The sequence below is a fragment of the Mytilus galloprovincialis genome, chromosome 13 (assembly GCF_965363235.1).
Source record: "Mytilus galloprovincialis chromosome 13, xbMytGall1.hap1.1, whole genome shotgun sequence".
Classification (NCBI taxonomy): Eukaryota; Metazoa; Mollusca; class Bivalvia; order Mytilida; family Mytilidae; genus Mytilus; species Mytilus galloprovincialis.
In genome coordinates this window covers 54,772,980-54,793,510 of record NC_134850.1, presented here as the reverse complement: position 1 = coordinate 54,793,510, position 20,531 = coordinate 54,772,980, and the positions used below count along the sequence as shown (strand labels likewise).

Genomic DNA, 20,531 nt, shown 5'->3' with positions numbered 1-20,531 from the left:
TTGATCACAATTTCACGGTCCACTGAACATAGACAATTAGATTTCGAGTGGGCCATCCGTGTACTTATTTTTTTTCATAAACATGTATATCTCATTTTACCATTTCTTAACACAATGCACACCTTATTGTACCTTTGATCGCAGAATTATATAACAGCTACTAGAAAGAGAGTAAAGTTGGATCATTAGCTTATAAGCCAGCGCAACAATTTTGATATAGTTAGAAAGGTCATTTATCTTTAAATTAAATAGACGTTGCCATAATTTTCGAGCCTAAGGGACACATAACTTCATATAACTTTTTTCAGAATGGGCATTACCAATTTGTAATTATTGCGTTCTTTCGCCCAAACACGATTAGAGAAATGGAACAGCAGTATAATCAAATAGATACAAGAAGATGTGATATGAGTGCCAACTCTCAATCCAAGTCACAACAATATTAAGTTGATGTTATCATCATTCATGTCCTGTACCCATTTATATATCATATAGACAAGGGCAGTTTACAAGTTTTATCACTTCATAGATGTAAGATAAAGTACTGTGTACATGTAAAAGGGACACCCTTAATACTTCAAATACCTTATTTAATATTATGATAGACTGATTGGATCATCATATTTTATATTAAAGGACAAGGTTGACTAATGGCACAAAATGGCCTAAAATATCAACTTTATCATAAAACACCAATTTGAAACAAGTCTCGATTTGGTTCGTAAATGGGTCTATTTCAAAAGTATCAATGCTAAATATATCAGTTCTTTTCATAAGACTACAAAATTTTCGCCAAAGTAAGCCCATTTTGTGCATTTTTCAGACCTAAAAGCTTTTGAAACACCTTGGCCGCCACCTACGATCCAGAATGTGTTGTAACCAAAAGATTCCAATTTTGATATAGATTTCATCAGTATAAAAACTTTTTGGATCGTAGATGGAGGCCAAGGTTAATTATGCCAAAAACAATAAAAATTATGGACAAAAAGTACCAAAAATGACCTTTTAATACAAATTATGCTCATTTAAGGGGTCATTGCTCCATAAATAGTAAAGAAAAGTGCCAGAAAAATATTTTTGTCTTAGTAGTATTATCACAAGTATTTCTATGTGACATTTGTAATTTTTTGCTCCAATTTAAAAAACATAAAAAAAATCAGGGCCAATTTTAACCATTCGTGAACCTTCCCCTTTCTCATTCGATATGACATTTCCCACTATTAAATTGACATTTCTCACTTCCAAATTGACATTTCTCACTTCACAGTTGACATTTCTTACTTCCAAGTTGACATTTCTCAGTTTCTAGTTGACATTTAGGCATCATTTAAACCAAAAATTAATTTAGAGTTCAAAATAGACATTTAATACATAGTTCAATAAATATTAATCTATTGTACTACATTGTCGGTGCAAAAGAAAGGACAAACTATTGCAACATAGTTTTGTACTTGCATTCAATTCAGTTTTGTATAATCATGATATCACACTCATGTAACGGGGTCGTGTTTTCGGGTAGAAATACATTATTTTAATAATCTTTCTATTATTACAAAAAAATGCAATTGAACCAGATATGTATATATTTCAATTAATAACATAAAACTTCGAAAGACTGGTCACGAATTATATATTTTATATATGATTTCCGTTTAGAAATATCTTTCTTTCAAATGATATCTCGCACTTACGACTTGACATTTCCAAGTTTGAAGTTGACATTTAGGCATCAATTTTATAATTTCAAAATAAATAAGTGAAACATAATCCAGTGAATATGAATTCATTGAAGCACATTGTCAGTGGTTGTGTACTGTTATATAATTTTATTTGGTGCAACTCTTATATCTGACTCATCTAATGTGGTTGTCTCTTGATGTTTTGATTCAGTTTTATTAAAGACCTTATAATATCATTAACGTTAAACAAAAAAGAGTCAGTTAAAATGTCAATATGTTATTCTACCAATTATTTATAAACTATAATCACTTTAAAATTTATAATGTAAAATAAAGTACGTGTATATACATAAATAGGGTAACAAATCTCGTACTACGAAAGACTAGTTAGAACATTTTATTCTATTCATTTCTCTTATATTTCTTTTACAATATGACATTGATCACGTCAAACTTACATTTTGTCACTTCCAACTTACATTTCTAACTTCCAATTTGACATATCTCCTTTATATTATCTCTCAGTTCTGAGATTCCATTGCTCAGTTCATACTTGACATTAACGTCTTCAAAATTGTAGAATCATTCGGAACGGTCATTCGTATTATAAATTGGAGGCCACAGTAGTTCAAAACGTATAATTCTATTATGATGAAATAAAACTTGTGGAATTTCCAATGACCTCCAAAATACTATAAAAGGTGCACCAAACGGATAAGAGCTTCTCCCCTACAATAAATTCTGCATTCCCTCTACGAGTCCGTCCAGTAAACACTTCACACACAAACTAGTAGAGGAAACTTTTGTAAATGTAGTGATCAGTCGACTATAATGGTACGTAAAGAAAGTTTGAAAACTGCGTACACACATTGCCTGTGAGTAAAGACACACTTTTTGATAGAAGTATAATGAGATTCCAAGCAGTTACATGTACTTACATTTATCTAAATGTGTTCCCGTGTGCTTTATTGTGATTTTCTAAAATTGTTTTACATATCAGTATATTCATTACCCTTTTAACGAAAACAATGTTAATACGGTCCGTCATTTCGAATTCATCGTCAATAATGTGTACACTGTTTAAAACAACTTATATTCATTGAATGAAGTGTCCAAATTAAGTACTTTGCTAATCAGTCTCAACATTTCAATTCACGTATTTTGAAATTATGTTGCTACTACAGAAAATGGTTGTTTTTATAACATTACTTATGATTTCCTAAAGTCATATCAAATTAACAGTATTTAGTTCATCACTGTCGATTATTTTATCCGCAGTTACATTAATATCATTTTCAGCGAGAGTACTCTTTTCTTTGTATTTTCCTTTTGATTTTGATGTTTCACTGACACAATTTTTAATGTTCATTGTGGAACGTCGTTTGTCCACAGAAATTTCACTGTGCACTTTAGTATTTTCATTATATGTTTTTACAATGTCCATGCCTTCAGTGATGATTGGAACAACGATAATGAATAAAGCAGCCAAATATGCCCAAACCTGTCCAACTGTCACCTTCAATTATAAAAAATAAAACGTGTGTTATTCAAAAATCTCAAAATTGTACTATTTGAAAAGAGTATACAAATACAACGTATGTTATTAAAAAAAGATAATTAGAATCACAAAAATACTCCGAGGAAAATTAAAAACGGAAAGTCCCTAGTCAAATGGCAAAATAAAATGATAAAACACACAAACGAATGGACAACTGTCATATTCCTGACAGGCAAAAGTTCCAAAGTTAACTAATTGAACAGATTATACAAATACAACGTGTTATAGCGTTAGGTTCACAATTAAACTTGCTGAAAGGATCAACTAAGAAAATGGATTTGTAGGTCCTAAAATCTCAAAATATCAAGAACGAAAGGTTTTGTTTGGTTTCATATGAATACGTTAAAAGATGTATTCATACATAATAATACTTGAATACATATAAGAGATGAGTTACAGTGTTAACCAAAACATAACACACAAAATATATAAAAAAGAGTTTTTTTCAACTGATTCAAACATTTATCACGGGTAACAAACATATAGATTAATTTCACAAACACCCAGTGATATATTTGACCTATTTGTACCTTATAATTCGGACTTTAGGTTCAAGGTTTCTTTGTAGAAAAGTTTTATGTGTCAATAATTATATCGATTTGCAGATTTCGTAGAAGTGAGAAGCTAGAAAGACCGATGATGATATGTAATACAAAACTTAAACGTATTATCCCCGATACGTTATTATAAGATACGTATTTATGAATTCACATAATTATAAGATTTACATATCACAGGTAGGGAATAACATGACATTAAATGACTCAATTATGGTCTCAAGAATAGTTGTTTTCCGCTCGTTTGATGTTATTGAGCTTTTGATTTTGCCATTTGATGAGGGACTTTCCGTTTTGAATATTTCGAGTTCGGTATATCTATTATGTAACTTTCTACTGTTTATTTTAAATATTTGGAATGGATCAGTGTATTTAATTTATATCTAATAAATCCTGCTATAGGATCTTGTCTATAACTTAACAATAATAAATATCATTTACAAAATTGATATTCTGAATAAGGATTAATGTATGCCCCACATTCGTGTGTGGAAACTATTTGTTTATTTGCCAAATTATGGTAAACTATGGTCAAATTGAAAAAAAACGGTTCTTGACATGTATAAAGTTTAATTGCTGTTTGTTAGTTATTAAATTGTATATGTAAACTGATAATAAATAAATAAAAACTGAGTAAAACGATTTATCTCGATCAAGTTATGAAATGTGTAAACATTTCCGTCGCGAAAAAATAATCACCTGGGTAAACTTACTCATCACGATTAAATTATCATATGGGTAACAGATTCATCGCCATCAAATAATCACATTGGTAAACAGATTCATCGCGTTCAAAGAATCTCATAGGTAAACAGACTCATCACGATCAAATATTCACATGGGTAAACAGATTCATCGCGAACAAATAATCACATAGGTAAACAGATTCATCACAATCAAATATTCACCTGAGTAAACAGATTTATCGCGTTCAAATAATCACATGGGTAAACAAATAGATGGCGATCAAATAATCACATGGGTGAACAGATTCATCGCGATCAAATAATCACATGGGTAAATAGATTCATCGCGATCAAATAATCACATGGGTAAACAGATTCTTCGCGACTAAATTATCACATGGGTAAATAAATTCATCTCGATTGATTAATCACATGGGAAAATAAATTCATCTCGATCAAATAATCATATGGGTAAACAGATTCGTTGCGGTAAAGATATGAAATAAAAATAAAAGCTGATGAAGAAACCTCTAAGATCAATTTCATCATTTAATTGTCGTGTCAGAAATCTAACTCACCCATATATTGAATTCTGTATTATTTAATACTCCAGAGGCTATCATTGTTGTAGGCCATACTACAATCAATAATAATAGACAGCCCAAACCGCCTACTATAGCTATTACACTTGACATTCGAAAAGTCTTTTTGATATGTTCTAGATCTGGCCGACAGTCTAATGAAGTCGCCTCTTTTAAACCAAGGTCCCTGTTAACATAAAACATAACGTCAAATGATAATTCTTAGACACTAGTAAAAACATATTTAATAATATGAGGCGGATGTTTCACGTGTGATAGGACAAAAAAATTATCAAAGGTACCAGGATTATAATTTAGTACGCCAGACGCTCGTTTCGTCTACATAAGACTCATCAGTGACGCTGATATAAAAATAGTTATAAAGCCAAATACATACAAAGTTGAAGAGCATTGAGGATTCAAAATTCAAAAAAGTTGTGCCAAATACGGCTAAGGTTATCTATTCCTGGGATAAGAAAATCCTTAGTTGTTCGAAAATTTTTAAGTTTTGTCAACAGAAATGTTTTAAGAACGACCACATAATTGATATTCATGTCAACACCGAAGTGTTGACAACTGGGCTGGTTATCACTCGTATAACCATTACTCTATCAGGTAATAAGAAGGAAACAGAAGGCGGTATCATAAGATTTATTACTTGACCCTTAATATATCAACTAGTAAATTAATAGAGTGTTTTAAAATTATGTTTATTTTAATTATAGATATATAAGTTTCTATCATCTGTACAAGTTGGTACAGTGAAGTTTAGATGTCGGAAGCAGAATGAGACAAAAAAACCTATCCGAAACGATATTTAAATACATTAACATTCTTGTTATGTTTGCAGAATCATATCTGTATTGGGTAGCGTCCTGATTCGTATATTTACATCAAATACACGATTTCAATATTTGGTATTTTTGACAGTTTTCAGATGACATATAATTCATAAAGATACTAAGACAGCTATGTATGTATTACAATCGTTCATATACCAAATATAGTTGACATATGTTTGAGAATGTCTGAGAAAAAAAAAACAAACTAAGGAAACTAAACATTTGCCAATGAGGAATGTAAATTAGATGTTTTCATAAATTTGGTCATGTTGTACTAAACAACAGTATGGTTGATTTCTATTAAAACACATATAAGATACAAAACAAACAACACATTATGTAAGAAGAAATCAAGACCAATAACGACTAACAGTTCTTTGCTTATTGTATGTATTATATGTATTATGTTATGATCTTACGTAGCGTATAGCTCGGTCCATGGACTCAATGGACTGTCAATATCTCTCGTCAGCTCCCACGTTTCATTGTACATTCCTGATCCTTTCTTATGGGATTGAAAACAGCTTACAAGAACACACACTAAACCACCAACACAAATAGATGTTATATTTCCAATCAACATTGGTAGCTCCTTTCCTGTAGAAAAAACGAATATGTAATTATGTTATCCTGGAGTGAAATATCCCGATTATTCCTTCAATTTGATTGTAAACCAAAAAACAATGAGAGAAATCGTAATCAGTGTTGAAATTACGTCACTCTAGTAAATACAAATGTTAATTCGACTTCACATGTTTGTGGGAAAATATTCCTGTCGTTGCCATATTTTCCCTTCACCTATGTTTTCAGAAGATATAAAAATAACATATAATACAAGGAACTGGATAGGGAGCCATTTCTTTATTCTTTAAACACATTTACTCCATTCTTTCTCTATTTCTGCCATTATTCTCTATTCTTTATATTTTAGCACTCCATTATTTTCAATTCTATATTTGTTGGACTATTTTTCTGTTTTTTTGATACACCTTTATATCTCCCTTTTTAACTATAGCTACTATTCTGTATTCTGTAAACCCAATCCAGACCTCAGATACCGCTATTTCAATATACATTGTAGTTCAAATACATTCTATCAAACTCCATTTGATTTTGCCATTTCATAAGGGAAATTCCTATTTGAGTTTTCTTCGGAGTTCGTTATTGTTGTGATTTTACTTGTTCCTTCACCGTTCGGTGGAACACATTATATGGTATCAAAATAAAGTTAATAATATTTAAATAATTTCTTAGATATTGAACTTCGTAATGAAATTTTGAAATAAAACAACAATGATATTAAAATACATACCTGTGTTTTTTATAAAGTCATATAGTCCACCGCTATATAACGATGAGACTAATAACCATGCTATCAAAGCTGCCACTGTACCACAAATACCCCCAGCTATCATACCAGGTCCCGTAAGTTTCTCCCAAAACATACAGAGAATAATAGGTATAACAGCTGATCCAATCAAAATACCCATGAACAGGTACAACCAGGAGAGACTGACCTGAAACAAAACAGTTTGGGAGTTTTAATTTAAATTGAATCATAAAGCTATTCGTTTATATTGAGCAGGTTACTCTATCAAATATGAGAGGAGCGTAATATCGTTTATAATGCAAAAAAGTTTTACAATTCTCCATTAAATGTTTTCTTTTGGCGCATGCACTTATAAAAAATCTTCTGTATTTTGTTTTCTCTATTCAAATAAACATATATCAACACTGGACGTTTTACCAATCTTTTTATTGCAGAGGTGTCAACATATTTGTTTTGCCTCTATGGACTTTCTAGTTCATTTGTAAAGTTTACTTGAAATATTTTTCAAATATAAAACTGCTGTTAAATAATTAAGCTTTATTTAAAAACACTGATGATACCACTGTAATATTCAATGTTCAACTGTCATGCAAGTTTCAATATTCCAAGTTTGCAAGTAATAATTCAGAAATTTGGTTTGGTACCGTATAACGGTTATTATCGAACCTTATTTTCTAAGATAATATTTCCTACCTTCTTACTATGTAACTTTACAAGAATAATATATAGTTATCCCATTTTAAATTGAGGATTATAGCTCTCTAATATAAAGCGCCGAATCTTGTCCAATTTTGTTATACTTTAAGTCATTTTTGTTGATACGCCTTTCTATGCTTGTATTAAGTTTTTTATTTTTCAAATATTTTGACCTGGAGCATCGTTGTAGTGACATGACTTGATAAAATACAAATATAATGTAATAAAATTGGTACATTTTTTTTCATTATGAAGATTGAATACATACCGTCAAAATTTTTAGAAGTACCGTTAGAGGTATAATACACAAGACTGTCCACATTAGACACCAGTTTTTAAGTCTTAACAGATAGTCTACATATGTTCTAAAATTACCATGTGTTTTACACATATACTGTGGTTTTATTGTTCGTTTGCACATGATTATCTCTCTGAAATATATTTTGATTGGGTATAAAACGTATAGTACTATGATATTATTATTTGTATTAAAATTTCAAATATTTAGAAATTATTACTGGAAAACAGTATTTTGTATATGAATATGACAAACCAATGTTTCACACAATTGTAATGTGATTTTGTCATATTTTAATAACATGTCATTCAGGTGTATACAAGCATGCTAAACAAATCTATAGTGAGTACTATTTCAATTTGTACATGCCGATAAGGAATTGTTACAATAGGTTTCACTAATTTTTCGTCAATCTTATCAATTCTGCACCGATTGTATAAAAATTGAGGCAACGTGTGGTTCGTCTAATCTCAGATCCTCATTGGTTACAATCTGATTATGACGTCGAATTTTCTGACTTTCCTCCAAATTACCTATGGTGACAGAATGAAAAAAAGGTGACCATGCCTGATGACGTCATATAGAAAGAACACATCGTTTTGCAGATCATTTGAAAAGGAATAAGTTTGTCTGCATATTGTTAGAAAATCATTAGAGAAACAGATCCCACAACCAAGTCTCGTGTATTACGATGTTTATCTTTACTCGACAGCTAAAGTTTAAATATCTAAAAAAATAAACTCTAGCCTAGTGTTTTAAATTTGAAAATTTAACTGTCTCTAGTGGATAAAGATCATATCACACTCGATGCCGGTGAGGACCTATATATATATCATTTTTTTTAAATAATTGAATTTACTTTTTTTGAGTAGCAATGTCTGTAAATGACCTTCAAGAGGCAGTAATTATATATATACACATATCAAGTCTAGCTTTTTGAGATGGTTTACATACTATAAGAGATATCTGATTTTTATCAGATGACACAATTTTGACCATCAAATTCAAAGTCGATAAACAGTTCAATGAATATTTAAACATAGAAAGTATGCAGACTCATGTGTTCAGGAAGGAAACAACCACGTACATCGTTCTCACATAATAGCATCCGCAATGCTGATAAATAAAGATACCAATCTGATGATAATTCAGGTGCAGTTATTAGGTTAATTTTTGTATACAGGTTAATTCCAATATACGAATACTTTGTCAGTTTATTTCCGACTTATGAGTTATCTTTTTTCTGTCTTTCGTTACAAGTAGTTTGTACTTACATCTAACATCTATCATGTATACATATTACTTCTAGGTTTCATTGCATTATTCATACTAGAACAATGGATTATTCACTCGATTAGAACGACAATTGTAGTAAGAATGAGGAAATACAAGAATGTTTCTCAGCCTTTAGTGTATAACGAACAACACGCATCTTAATAAGGGCTAGAATAAAACTGACGCCGCAGTTGGTTACTTTATTCTATCAATTTATTAAACTCGTTTTTTAAAAGCGAACCAATTGACTTTCCAATGTCACCAACTATCAATTCTTTTTTTTTAATTTTTCTATTCCAAAAACACACAGGCATATGTGTCAACTGAACACCATGTCACGATAAGTAAACCGTGAAACATAAATCACAATATGGCACATCATAAACAAATTGCATATGGTAATAAAATTAAAAGGTGATGTACATGACCATACATTCATAGTAAACATCCGAACACAAATCTTTTACAATTGAAAAGAACTGATAACACACTATATTATGTATAAGTTCAGTGAAACCGTGAAATCGTCATTTGGCATACCAAAAGCTTAAAATGTTTACATCAATATTAAAATGTTAAATAGGTTAGTTAGTTAGTTTGAAACGAACATATACATACTTATCATCGTTTTTGCAAGCAATGCAATTAGTCATGCTTTCACATTTGCATTTATCACGAAGAACAGCTAAACGACCTCTCGCCTTTCCACATAGAATACAGGTGTTAGAATCTAATACCATTCTAAATGGCTACAAAAATTTCAAAGAATACGTTCAGATGAAATGAACAAAATATATGAACACAATAATGTAATGTAAAGTAAATAGTATTCAGCATCTACCCTGTTTTATTCTTACATTTGTAAAAAAAATGTTTAACGAAGTACATATCATCTATTTTCTTGTACGAATACTTTTGCAAATCATGAAATTAAAAAAATTCTATGAAATAAAATTCTACAATTCATAAAAATTGTCCCCCGCGAGAGGAAATGAACCCACAGTATTTAAGGAATGACTGTAATATTGTTTCTGTCTATGGAGAAATAACATAAAAAATTTGGTGCACACTGAATAACGCGCGTCTATCTGTTAAAAGTCCAATGACAGCTACATGATGTATAACATTGCGTGGTGCATAGCTGAATATAGATATATGAAAAAGGAAAAACTATTTACTGTACTTATACAAATTTTAGTAACAGAAGATAATTTTGAACGTTATCGTATTTCAGTGAGGATATTAACCTGAGACTTTATATTAGAATGTTTTTTATTAAGATCACACAATGGCATGCATTCGAAAATACAATTATTTAATTCACATCAATAGGAGACTTCTTATCACAACAACATGTTAATGTGAAAACCTTTACAATATATGTAATGATTTCCCAAATTCCTAGTTGATAAAATTATTATTATTTAGAAACTAAGGTAACAACTAGTTCAGGGAAAGTTTGCTTTGGGTTGATTTTACTTCTACGTCCATTTGATGCTAGCGGAAAGTTATCCAATAGACATTCATACCTCATTTCCCATTGATATATTGGTTGTTATCTATTTTCCTTCTAATCGTATAGCTGGCTTTCGTCTGTTTTATTTTGGTTTGTTTGAGCTTTTACAATTAATCTTCACCCAGAAAAGTGTTTCAAACGAAAAAATTACTATAGTATTATTTTCACTGTTTGAGATGCCCCTCAGCTGAGGCCTTTAATGCACATGCTTGATCGATTATATCTAGTAGGGGATTCCCTTCAATGCGGTTCATGGAGAAATCAATGAGATGAGAGCTTAAACTCATGTTGAAAAGACTTGCTGTCATAAAGTGTTACAAAAATGTTTTCTGTTCTACAAAATGAACGTCTTAAATAACTTAAGGATGTTTGCTCCTCTATTTTTTGAATTTTTGCCAGATTTTCGGATTCCTTTGGTTTTATCCATGTATCAGCAAAAATCTAGAGAGAATTATTTCCCGCAAAATTTTCAACGGCTTTCATCTCGAAAACAAGCACACTGAACCTCTATTTTTTCTGCTTTTTTGTTTCTTTATTCATATACTGTCATCTCATAACAGTCTTTTAAAAAGCTTGTTATCTTTCAACAAAGTAGCAAACTTCCTTATATCGTTTGCGAGTTTGATACATATAGCCTACGAACTAAAAGGTCATATCATCCATTAAACATCAATGTAAGACTGAGTTGAAATAAAAGTCTTCGTGTTTTTTTCTGAAAGTACAATATAATCTTCAAAAATGTTCATAGCGATAAAAGAGGGACGAAAGATACCAAAGGGACAGTCAAACTCATAAATCTAAAACAAACTGACAACGCCATGGCTAAAAATAAAAAAGACAAACAGAAAAACAATAGTACACACGACACAACATAGAAAACTAAAGAATAAACAACACGAACCCCACCAAAAACTAGGGGTGATCTCAGGTGCTCCGGAAGGGTAAGCAGATCCTGCTCCACATGTGGCACCCGTCGTGTTGCTTAAGTGATTACAAATCCGGTAAATAGTCTAATTCGGTAGGTCATATTCATGAAAGGGAAGGGGATTGTAGTTACGACGTAAGGAACATATCCGATATCATTTGTGAAACGGTTATTCCATAACGGTCAACCAACTCGTGATGGCGTCCGTAAAATTTACGAAGGGATGATTTCAACTTCACCATTTGGAACTCTTGGTTTAATAGCTTCCTTGTGAGCAGCAAACCTCTATCAAGAAAATCATGATAGGAAATGCAAGCACGGGAATATCGTATCAATTGGGAGATATATACCCCGTATGCAGGTGCTGCTGGAATGTTGCTACTTAGAAATGGAAAGTTCACAATTGGAAAGCTGAAATCATCTCTTTTGTCGTAAAGTTTTGTTTTCAACCGACCCTCATTGTCAATTTCTAGATGTAAGTACAATAAATGATGTACAATTATTCTTTTTTCATGTCTTAGAATTCTTATCTGATTCAATTTACTTTTACACTGGGAAACCACTGTAACGGTAAATTGGTTTGTATAGTAGAATTCATTGTACCAAAAACATATAAAAAGTAAAACAATAAAACAAAAATATAAAAACAAAATAAATCACTCCAATATTCAGGTCAAGCTAATATCACTTTTACGATTTGAACTTATCACAAACTATACAGAAATTACTTATGTGTATAAAATAAGGAGATCTGGTATGATTGCTAATGAAACAACTATACTCTACAGACCACAGGATGTGGATGTGAGAATTCTTTTGTTTGACGCTTATAAACTACTTATAAAGTAATACTTACGATATATTTTCAATTTGTTGACAAAAAAAAAATTTGTTTCTGAATGATTTTTTTCAAATTATACTGTATTGATTGATTGATTGATGAGTTATGTCTAGTTGTAGACGGTAATGAAGCATAAGTACGTTTGATTAAAAAGATAAAATTTACTTATTTTCGTAATTGCAAAAAAAAACTTGTATAAAAGAGGGACGAAAGATACCAAAGCGACAGTCAAACTCATAAATTTAAAACAAACTGGCAACGTTATGGCTAAAATGAAAAAGACAAACAAACTACAGCACACATGAAACAACATAGAAAACTAAAGAATTTACAACACGAACCCCACCAAAAACTAGGGTGATCTCAGGTGCTCCGGTAGGGTATGCAGATCCTGCTCCACATGTAGCACCCGTCGTGTTGCTTATGTGATAACAAATCCGGTAAATAGTCTAATTGGGTAGGTCACCTTCATGAAAGGGAAGGTGATTGTAGTTACGACGTTAGGAACATATCCGATGTCATTTGTGAAATGGTTATTCCATAACGGTCAACCAACTCGTGATGGCGTTCGTAAAATTTACGAAGGGATGATTTCAACTTCACCATTTGTTTTAATAGCTTACTTGTGAGCAGCAACCCACTATCAAGAAAATCATGATAGGAAATGCAAGCACGGGAATATCGTATCAATGGGAGATTGTATAAAGTAAGTGTGTTAGCACGAGAATCAAAACAAAGAAGAATAGATTCAAATTAATTTTCTTCTAACATTCGAATGAAGATCTACGGCTGAAAAAGTCAATCAAGTTGAGATTAAAAACTGATTTGTTTATTTATTAAGTCGGATTAACACCCATTTTACCCTTAAGCTTACTAACTAAATAAAGAACAAACATGTTTACCTCTGTTTGAGAAATAAATACGTGTTCGTTCAACCTGGGTAATACGCTTAACTCCAATCGGTATCTGACCGCCATAGAGTTTGGTTTTAGGTGATTTATTTGACGTCACGTTTGGCAAAACATCTACGTCAGTATGTTAATACAAGAGATGAATATTCGAATAGGAATAATCTCAACATGACTGCTTCTACACAGCTACTTTTGCATGGGTACTATTTCTGTACTAAAAAAAAGCAGTACTGCAAATTTACTTTTAACATTTAGTACTATTTCTTTACTTTAAAACTATTGCAATATTTACGTACTTGTATTTTACAGTACTTGATTTGTACTAAATATTTTGGTACAGAAATAATACAATATTCCATGTTTGAAAATCAAAACTTTAAGAGATTTGAAAAAGAAAAACTTTCAAAATACTGAAAATGTAATGGTAGTAACCAAAAATCTGTAGTACCTAAATTTCATGTACAAATAAAGTACTGTAAATTACAGGTACCTAAATATTACAATAATTTTAGAGTAACAAAATAGTACTGAATATTAAAAGTAGATTTCCAGTACTACGAGTATTTAGTACAGCAATAGTACCTATGCAAAAGTAGCTGTGTAAGCCTTCTTTTTGAATGATAACAATAATATATTTCTTTAGGCAGGGTTCGACTATGAAAATAAGAATAAAGACAGATGTTTGAAAAACGTCAAGATGTACATTGACTTTATAAGTTCAAAGATGCTCGGGTCCAGTGCACACTGAAAACGTTTCAAAAAGAGGTATGAAAAATACCAGAGGGAGGGTCAAACACATAGATCAATGATGTAGGAAATCATTGTATAATAATGAAGTATTTCTTATTATTGAAATATGAAGCAGGCAAAAAGTAACAAAGTTTAAATGATTAAAGCCTACATTACCTTTAAGTAAACTTGATAAACATCATAGACCAATATAGATGTAACAGCCATAACCTCGGCAGACCCAGTTGATGTAACAGCCATCAGTAACATTACACATATAAGGAATTCTCCAGATCTTCCTAATAACTTCTGTGCAATCAATGGTGGAATTAGACCTAAAAATATAAAGGTTTTGAAATGTCTTTAATTTATGAGTTGAGAAATATTTGCTGTATTGTCATGAACATGAGTCGTGTCCGCGTTTTTTATTATGAAAACAGTACCCATGGATGACTGATTCTTCGAAAATGGCATAATTGTGTTCTATTTGCAATAACACAATCTTCAATGTTTTTCTAAAAGAAAACTTCTCAGGTGTGTTTCATTTATTTTACAAAATGTTTCAAAACCTACAAACAATATTTTAGCTACGTTAAAGTAAAATCGTTATAATATGAGGGACGTTTGTCTTTTTCATTTTAGCCATGGCGTTGTCAGTTTATTTTCGATTTATGAGTTTGACTGCTCCTCTTTTTTGAGGATGCTCAAATTATGGTTAAAAATTCATGGTAGTGAAAATTATATCATGAAGTCATGCGTCAAAAAATAAGTACCAAATAGTAGTAAATGCAAAACCTGGTCAACTTATATGATCTTAGTTTGATTAATTATTGGAACAACCAATGGGTACTTTGTTTGGATAGTTCATATTTACAATTAACCGAAAAACTGTTATATGACATAGAGTTACATTTTACGCTTTAAAAATCACCAACTTGTAGAATATATAGGTATATTTTGTCAAATGTAGAACACAGACGTATTTAAGAAAATGTATTTTGTCTCGTAAATGGGTAACGAAAATTCGTTTGTCCTCACACAATCTATGAATTGAAACTGGTCGTTTCTGCGGGATTAGTAAAATAGCAGAATGTGTATTAGGTGTGATCTATAATTTGAATAATACACTTATATCATAAAGTGTATCGTCAGGTAGTAGGTATTCCTATGGGCACCAACCGTGCCCCTTTAATAACAGATTTATTTCTATATTGCTTTTAATATCAGTTAATGCCCAAACTCATTAAAGACCCATCATTGTTATATTTGGTTGATACATTCAAAAATACCTACCGTTATCTTGATGATATATTTTCGTTGAATAATCCAGAGTTCTCTAAATATACTTCAGAAATTAACCCGAAAGAATTTACTTTAACTAAATCTAACATAAACAGCAGCAGTTGTCCTTTTCTAGATTTAGACATTTCAATTTCAAACGGGAAACTTCATACTAGAATTTACGACAAAAGAGACGATTTTTCATTTCCTATTGTTAATTTTCCTTTTTTAGACGGCGATGTGCCTTTGGCTCCATCATACGGTGTTTATGTATCCCAACTCGTTCGGTTTGCCTGTGTGTGTTCTGATGTCATAGATTTTAACGAACGTAATCAATGCATCACTGGAAATTGTTGTGTCAGGGATTTCGATACTATACATTACTTAAAACTTTTACTAAATTCTTTCATAGATACAAATATTTGATTAATAAATTTGGCTATACCTGTAGAAAACTTATTAAAAATGGTATTTCACATCCTAAATTTTATTGTACTTAAAGCGAGGAAATCACTATGTGATCCGTGTAAACTCATCAAACCTTTAAACAAACTTATAAGTAAGGGTTATCGTACCAATATTGTAATTATATCTCTGAATATAGTTTACATTGTCACTAATATCGATTTTGTCATTAGCAAATTAAAACATAACTAAATTGTATCTTCTTTTGAGGCGGGATGTATAGAGACACAGACACGTTAATTTTTATCTCTATAGAAGTCGCTCCTCACTATCCTACTACCTGTCGATACATTTATTTTTGGCATAGCACAAGTCATGTCTTCTCTGACTGTTCATGGCGTTAAAATACTAAATTCCTGGGATGTGTTTTAGTTGATTTTAGTTTCTGATGCATGATTTTTTATTATTAATTGTTTTTGGCTTTTAACTAGCTGTCAGTTACTGCGAATACTCTCAAATCGCATTTTCTTGTTAATTCGACCTGTTGATACTGTTTATAATGCTTTTTTGTTATTTTTTATTTATATGGATCTTGTCAATATACCAGCTTTGATAATTTGGATTATTTTCTAATTTTCACTTCTTCTTACTACATTTGTATAAACTTCAAGATTTACCTGTATTTTTTAAAACCGTTTTTTTTCTAAAGTGAATATTTTCGATAGGTTAAATATTTTGCAGTGGTGTATTGCCATGGCTTTGTTTGGACTTGTTTGTTTGCTTTTTGGCCATGAATGTTTGTCCCTAATATTTTATCAACTGTGCATTTGCATTCAGATATCGCAGATCAAATTTATTCGTTCATAGTGTATCAATTTACGTTTTTTGATTGAGTTAAGCCTTCCAATTGATATTTTATCGTGTGTTTTTCTATGTTGTGATGTTATACAATCGTTTCAGAAAAAGGGAGAAGGTTTGGATCCATTAAAACGTTTAATCCCGCTGCAAATGTTTGCACCTGTCCTAAGTCAGGAATCTGATGTACAATAGTTGTCGTTTGTTTATGTAATTTATACGTGTTTCTCGTTTCTTTTTCTTTTTTTATATATAGATGAGACCGTTGGTTTTCCAATTTGAATGGTTTTACAATAGTAGTTTTGGGGCCCTTTATAACTTGTTGTTCGGTGTGAGCCAAGGCTCTGTGTTGAAGGCCATACATTGACCTATAATAGTTTACTTTTTTAAATTGTTACTTGGATGAAGAGTTGTCTCATTGGCACTCACACCACATCTTCCTATATCTATTAAGAAGCTCATCAAGAAATATAATTATTTTAGATTTATACCTGCAATTTTAAAGTTAGATCAATCACTTTCTGTTATTATTTCAATCACTAACAAACTTTGTAATTTTGGAAAATACTTAATCTTTGAGTTTGAGTGCAGAATTTACATGTATATTATATTTATTTTGAAAATCACAAACTGTTTAACATGTTATTGAAATTTCTAGCGTTTAATATTTCTTTTTTTGTCAACGCTATACAACTTTTATTAAATTGTATATTGAAAAGTAAAATCTCATAAACTAAACTCCGAGGAAAACGCAAAGTCTCTAATCAAATGGAAAAATCAAATGATGAAACACATCAAACGCATGGACAACAACTGTCATATTCCTGACCTAAGGCGTACTTAACTGATGAACTGTATTGTTTAAAGTAATAAAGAAGTGAATTACTATACAAAGAATTAACTGACAAGGAAGTTTACTTAATGGTAGTAATTAGTTACATTAGCATATGTTCTATAGATTTGTAATGTCAGTTATCAGACAGCTTTCATAGTAATTGATAATTATTCCGTAGGTTCTTATGATTCAACACTATCTTGTGTCAATACATTTATTATACATTTCAAAGCAATGTTGGTTTCCGTTCTCGTCTAGAAGTACTCTTCGAATTCAAAGTTATTTCTGGTTTTACATTCCTGAGGAAATCTTGAAGGCCATCAAAGATGAATACAGCGGGCTTACGTTAGAAAAAGAATACATAAAAATGCACATTTGAAATCATAAGCTTTAAAGAAGGTTGAAATAAATTGACTGTTCAAAACAATACTGAAGAAAACAGTTTTTTTTTCATTCCAATTGAATATTTTACATATAAGGTCATTCATTTCCAAAGCTAAATTCACCAGTAATGAATTCAGATGACAATAAAGTACATCTATTATAGTTACTAGTACATAATGCTCAATAACGCGTTATCTACTCTAAGACACGTATTATACAGTCATATTCGACCGTTTGATCGGATTTAAAAAAAATAATTATTAAAGGACTTTAGTGTTAGTACTCAGATATATCTTTTCGAATACGAAAATACCTGCGTCTACGCTGGCGGCATCTAACAATGGCGAGTCTTGCTGAGCACTCAAAGCAATATATCCCAAACCAGTAGTGGATGCAAACGCAAAAGGTATGGCAAACCAGCAAATACCACCAAGGAGAAAACCGAACACTCCTTCCTTAGGTTTGGCAGCTACTGAGCTTTGCCAGTATGATTGGTCGACAAATACTGTCCCAAAATTTCCTAAAATGAAAATACTTCTTTGATCAATTAATGAGAATATGTATAAATACAATTGATTTCTAACGTAGTGCGAAAATAAAAGATTTTGCAAATCTTTCTATAGAACAACATTCCGTCATATAAAAGCACTTCCGCTATGGACACATACTCAACCATGGATAAATGCATTACATTTACTTGCTTTTGTTTGATATATAATTACATTAGAAGTATGATTCATTATTATACGTTATTTCGATTGGCTAACAGCAATCTCGCATCATTCTTCATTCCTAAATGAATTGCAGGAATTGCTGTTGTCAGTTCTACAGTCGGGTTTTTGTCTCTTTGACACATTCCCCATTTTCATTTTCAAGTTTATGATGACACACGTTTCCACACCAAGGTGCACAGGTAAATGAAAGAAAACAACTGGATAGTAATAGTGTTTTCATGATCATTGCGAAAAATGTAAATAAAAGTATTGAATGCCTCCTCTAGTAATTTAAAAGCTTTGACATAATTCAATTCCGTCAACGCTTTAGCACCCTAATGAGTTTACAAAAACAAGCATTCAAGTCAAGAATATTTAACATTCTGACGAATTATATGAGCGTTTATTAAGCATTCGTTTTTTCTTAGCAGGGTTCATCATGTGTGATTATATCCAACCGGAAGTGCAATCTTATACATGATTTTATAAAACGGAACGGGACCGTCAACTGTTTCAGATGTACACATTGGTTTAAATAGAACAGTCATCGATATGGTATTTCTAGTATATATTCGCTTGTACTTTTGTCTGTCGTCTGTTATTCTGTAAACTTGCACTTTTTTTTTCTTGAGTTGATATTAGCATAATGTTTTTATGTAAACCTTTTCTCACACCGCTGATTGAGATTAAGATTTTTAAGTCTTTGTTCATAGTCAGGAGTATCTTTATTCTGTTGTCTGTGATTATATACGACACACAAAGTCATATTAAAATTACACCACCATTTTTGTTACATCTTACCTACAATATTGATGAGACCAAACATGAGTCCCTGTTTCGACATTATTGTGAGATAACTGTTGTCTAGGTTTTCCGCTGGTCCTACACTACATCCAACAAACTGATATATAATGTCCTTGCTTCCTAAACCAAATAAAATTGTTACTAGCATGACTTGTATTTGGGTCTTATACCAGATTAAATGAAATGTTTAATAAAATAGACCAAATGAATAAAATGTTAATACCTTTACTAAGTTTAATTCCTTAAAACTGGTATGAACAATTACTTGATGAACAAGGTCAATTGTTCGTTTTAAGCTTATCAAGATACCAATGTCTGTTTCAGATAGACATATAACATTAAATAAGACATTTTAAAAAATATTCATGGTAAGTCTATCAATGAGAAGTTCTCTTACAATGAAACAAAGAAGAGAGTCATGTGTCAAGTTTGTTTTTGTTTTACAAACTTTAAAATTGGACAAAGTGAACATTTGGTACCTGTATATTCGTCATTTGGTGTTGTGTGATGAGAAACTAACAAAACAATAAAAACTCTCCATAATTATAGATTATCATTGTTTATATTTCAACGAGATTGATGTTCTTGCTTGAGCCATTAAGGCGAACGTGAGATAAGCAATCGATTTGAGATGACCAATGATAATCTGTTCATCGCTATTTTGCCTATCACGATATTGAATTGTACATTGACAACGGCACTTGTGCCCTTAGTTTCAAAAATGTTTTTTATTATTATTATACTTAATTGAGAAACGAATTATAAAGGACTAGGGGCTATAAGGGCCATTTTTGGCCCCACCCCCAAATTCCATTTAATTTGTCATGTTG

The 20,531-nt window shown here is 31.2% G+C and overlaps 1 protein-coding gene across 2 annotated transcripts in view; it reads right to left on the bottom strand.

Annotated features, from left to right (window-relative positions):
- Positions 1–1,974: 1,974 nt before the first annotated feature.
- LOC143056781 (uncharacterized) overlaps positions 1,975–20,531 on the bottom strand; it is a 54,819-nt gene continuing 36,262 nt past the window's right edge. The window contains exons 5-13 of one of the 2 annotated variants that reach the window (XM_076229943.1): positions 19,699–19,821; positions 18,498–18,704; positions 14,602–14,759; positions 10,121–10,251; positions 8,198–8,360; positions 7,216–7,420; positions 6,323–6,500; positions 5,059–5,248; positions 1,975–3,195 (exon numbers count right to left, since the gene is read on the bottom strand). In XM_076229943.1, coding sequence (XP_076086058.1) covers positions 2,905–3,195; positions 5,059–5,248; positions 6,323–6,500; positions 7,216–7,420; positions 8,198–8,360; positions 10,121–10,251; positions 14,602–14,759; positions 18,498–18,704; positions 19,699–19,821 — 1,646 coding nt within the window. In that variant the 3' untranslated portion in view covers positions 1,975–2,904. The remainder of the gene's footprint in view (positions 3,196–5,058; positions 5,249–6,322; positions 6,501–7,215; positions 7,421–8,197; positions 8,361–10,120; positions 10,252–14,601; positions 14,760–18,497; positions 18,705–19,698; positions 19,822–20,531) is intronic. The other variant, XM_076229942.1, reaches the window with a different exon arrangement.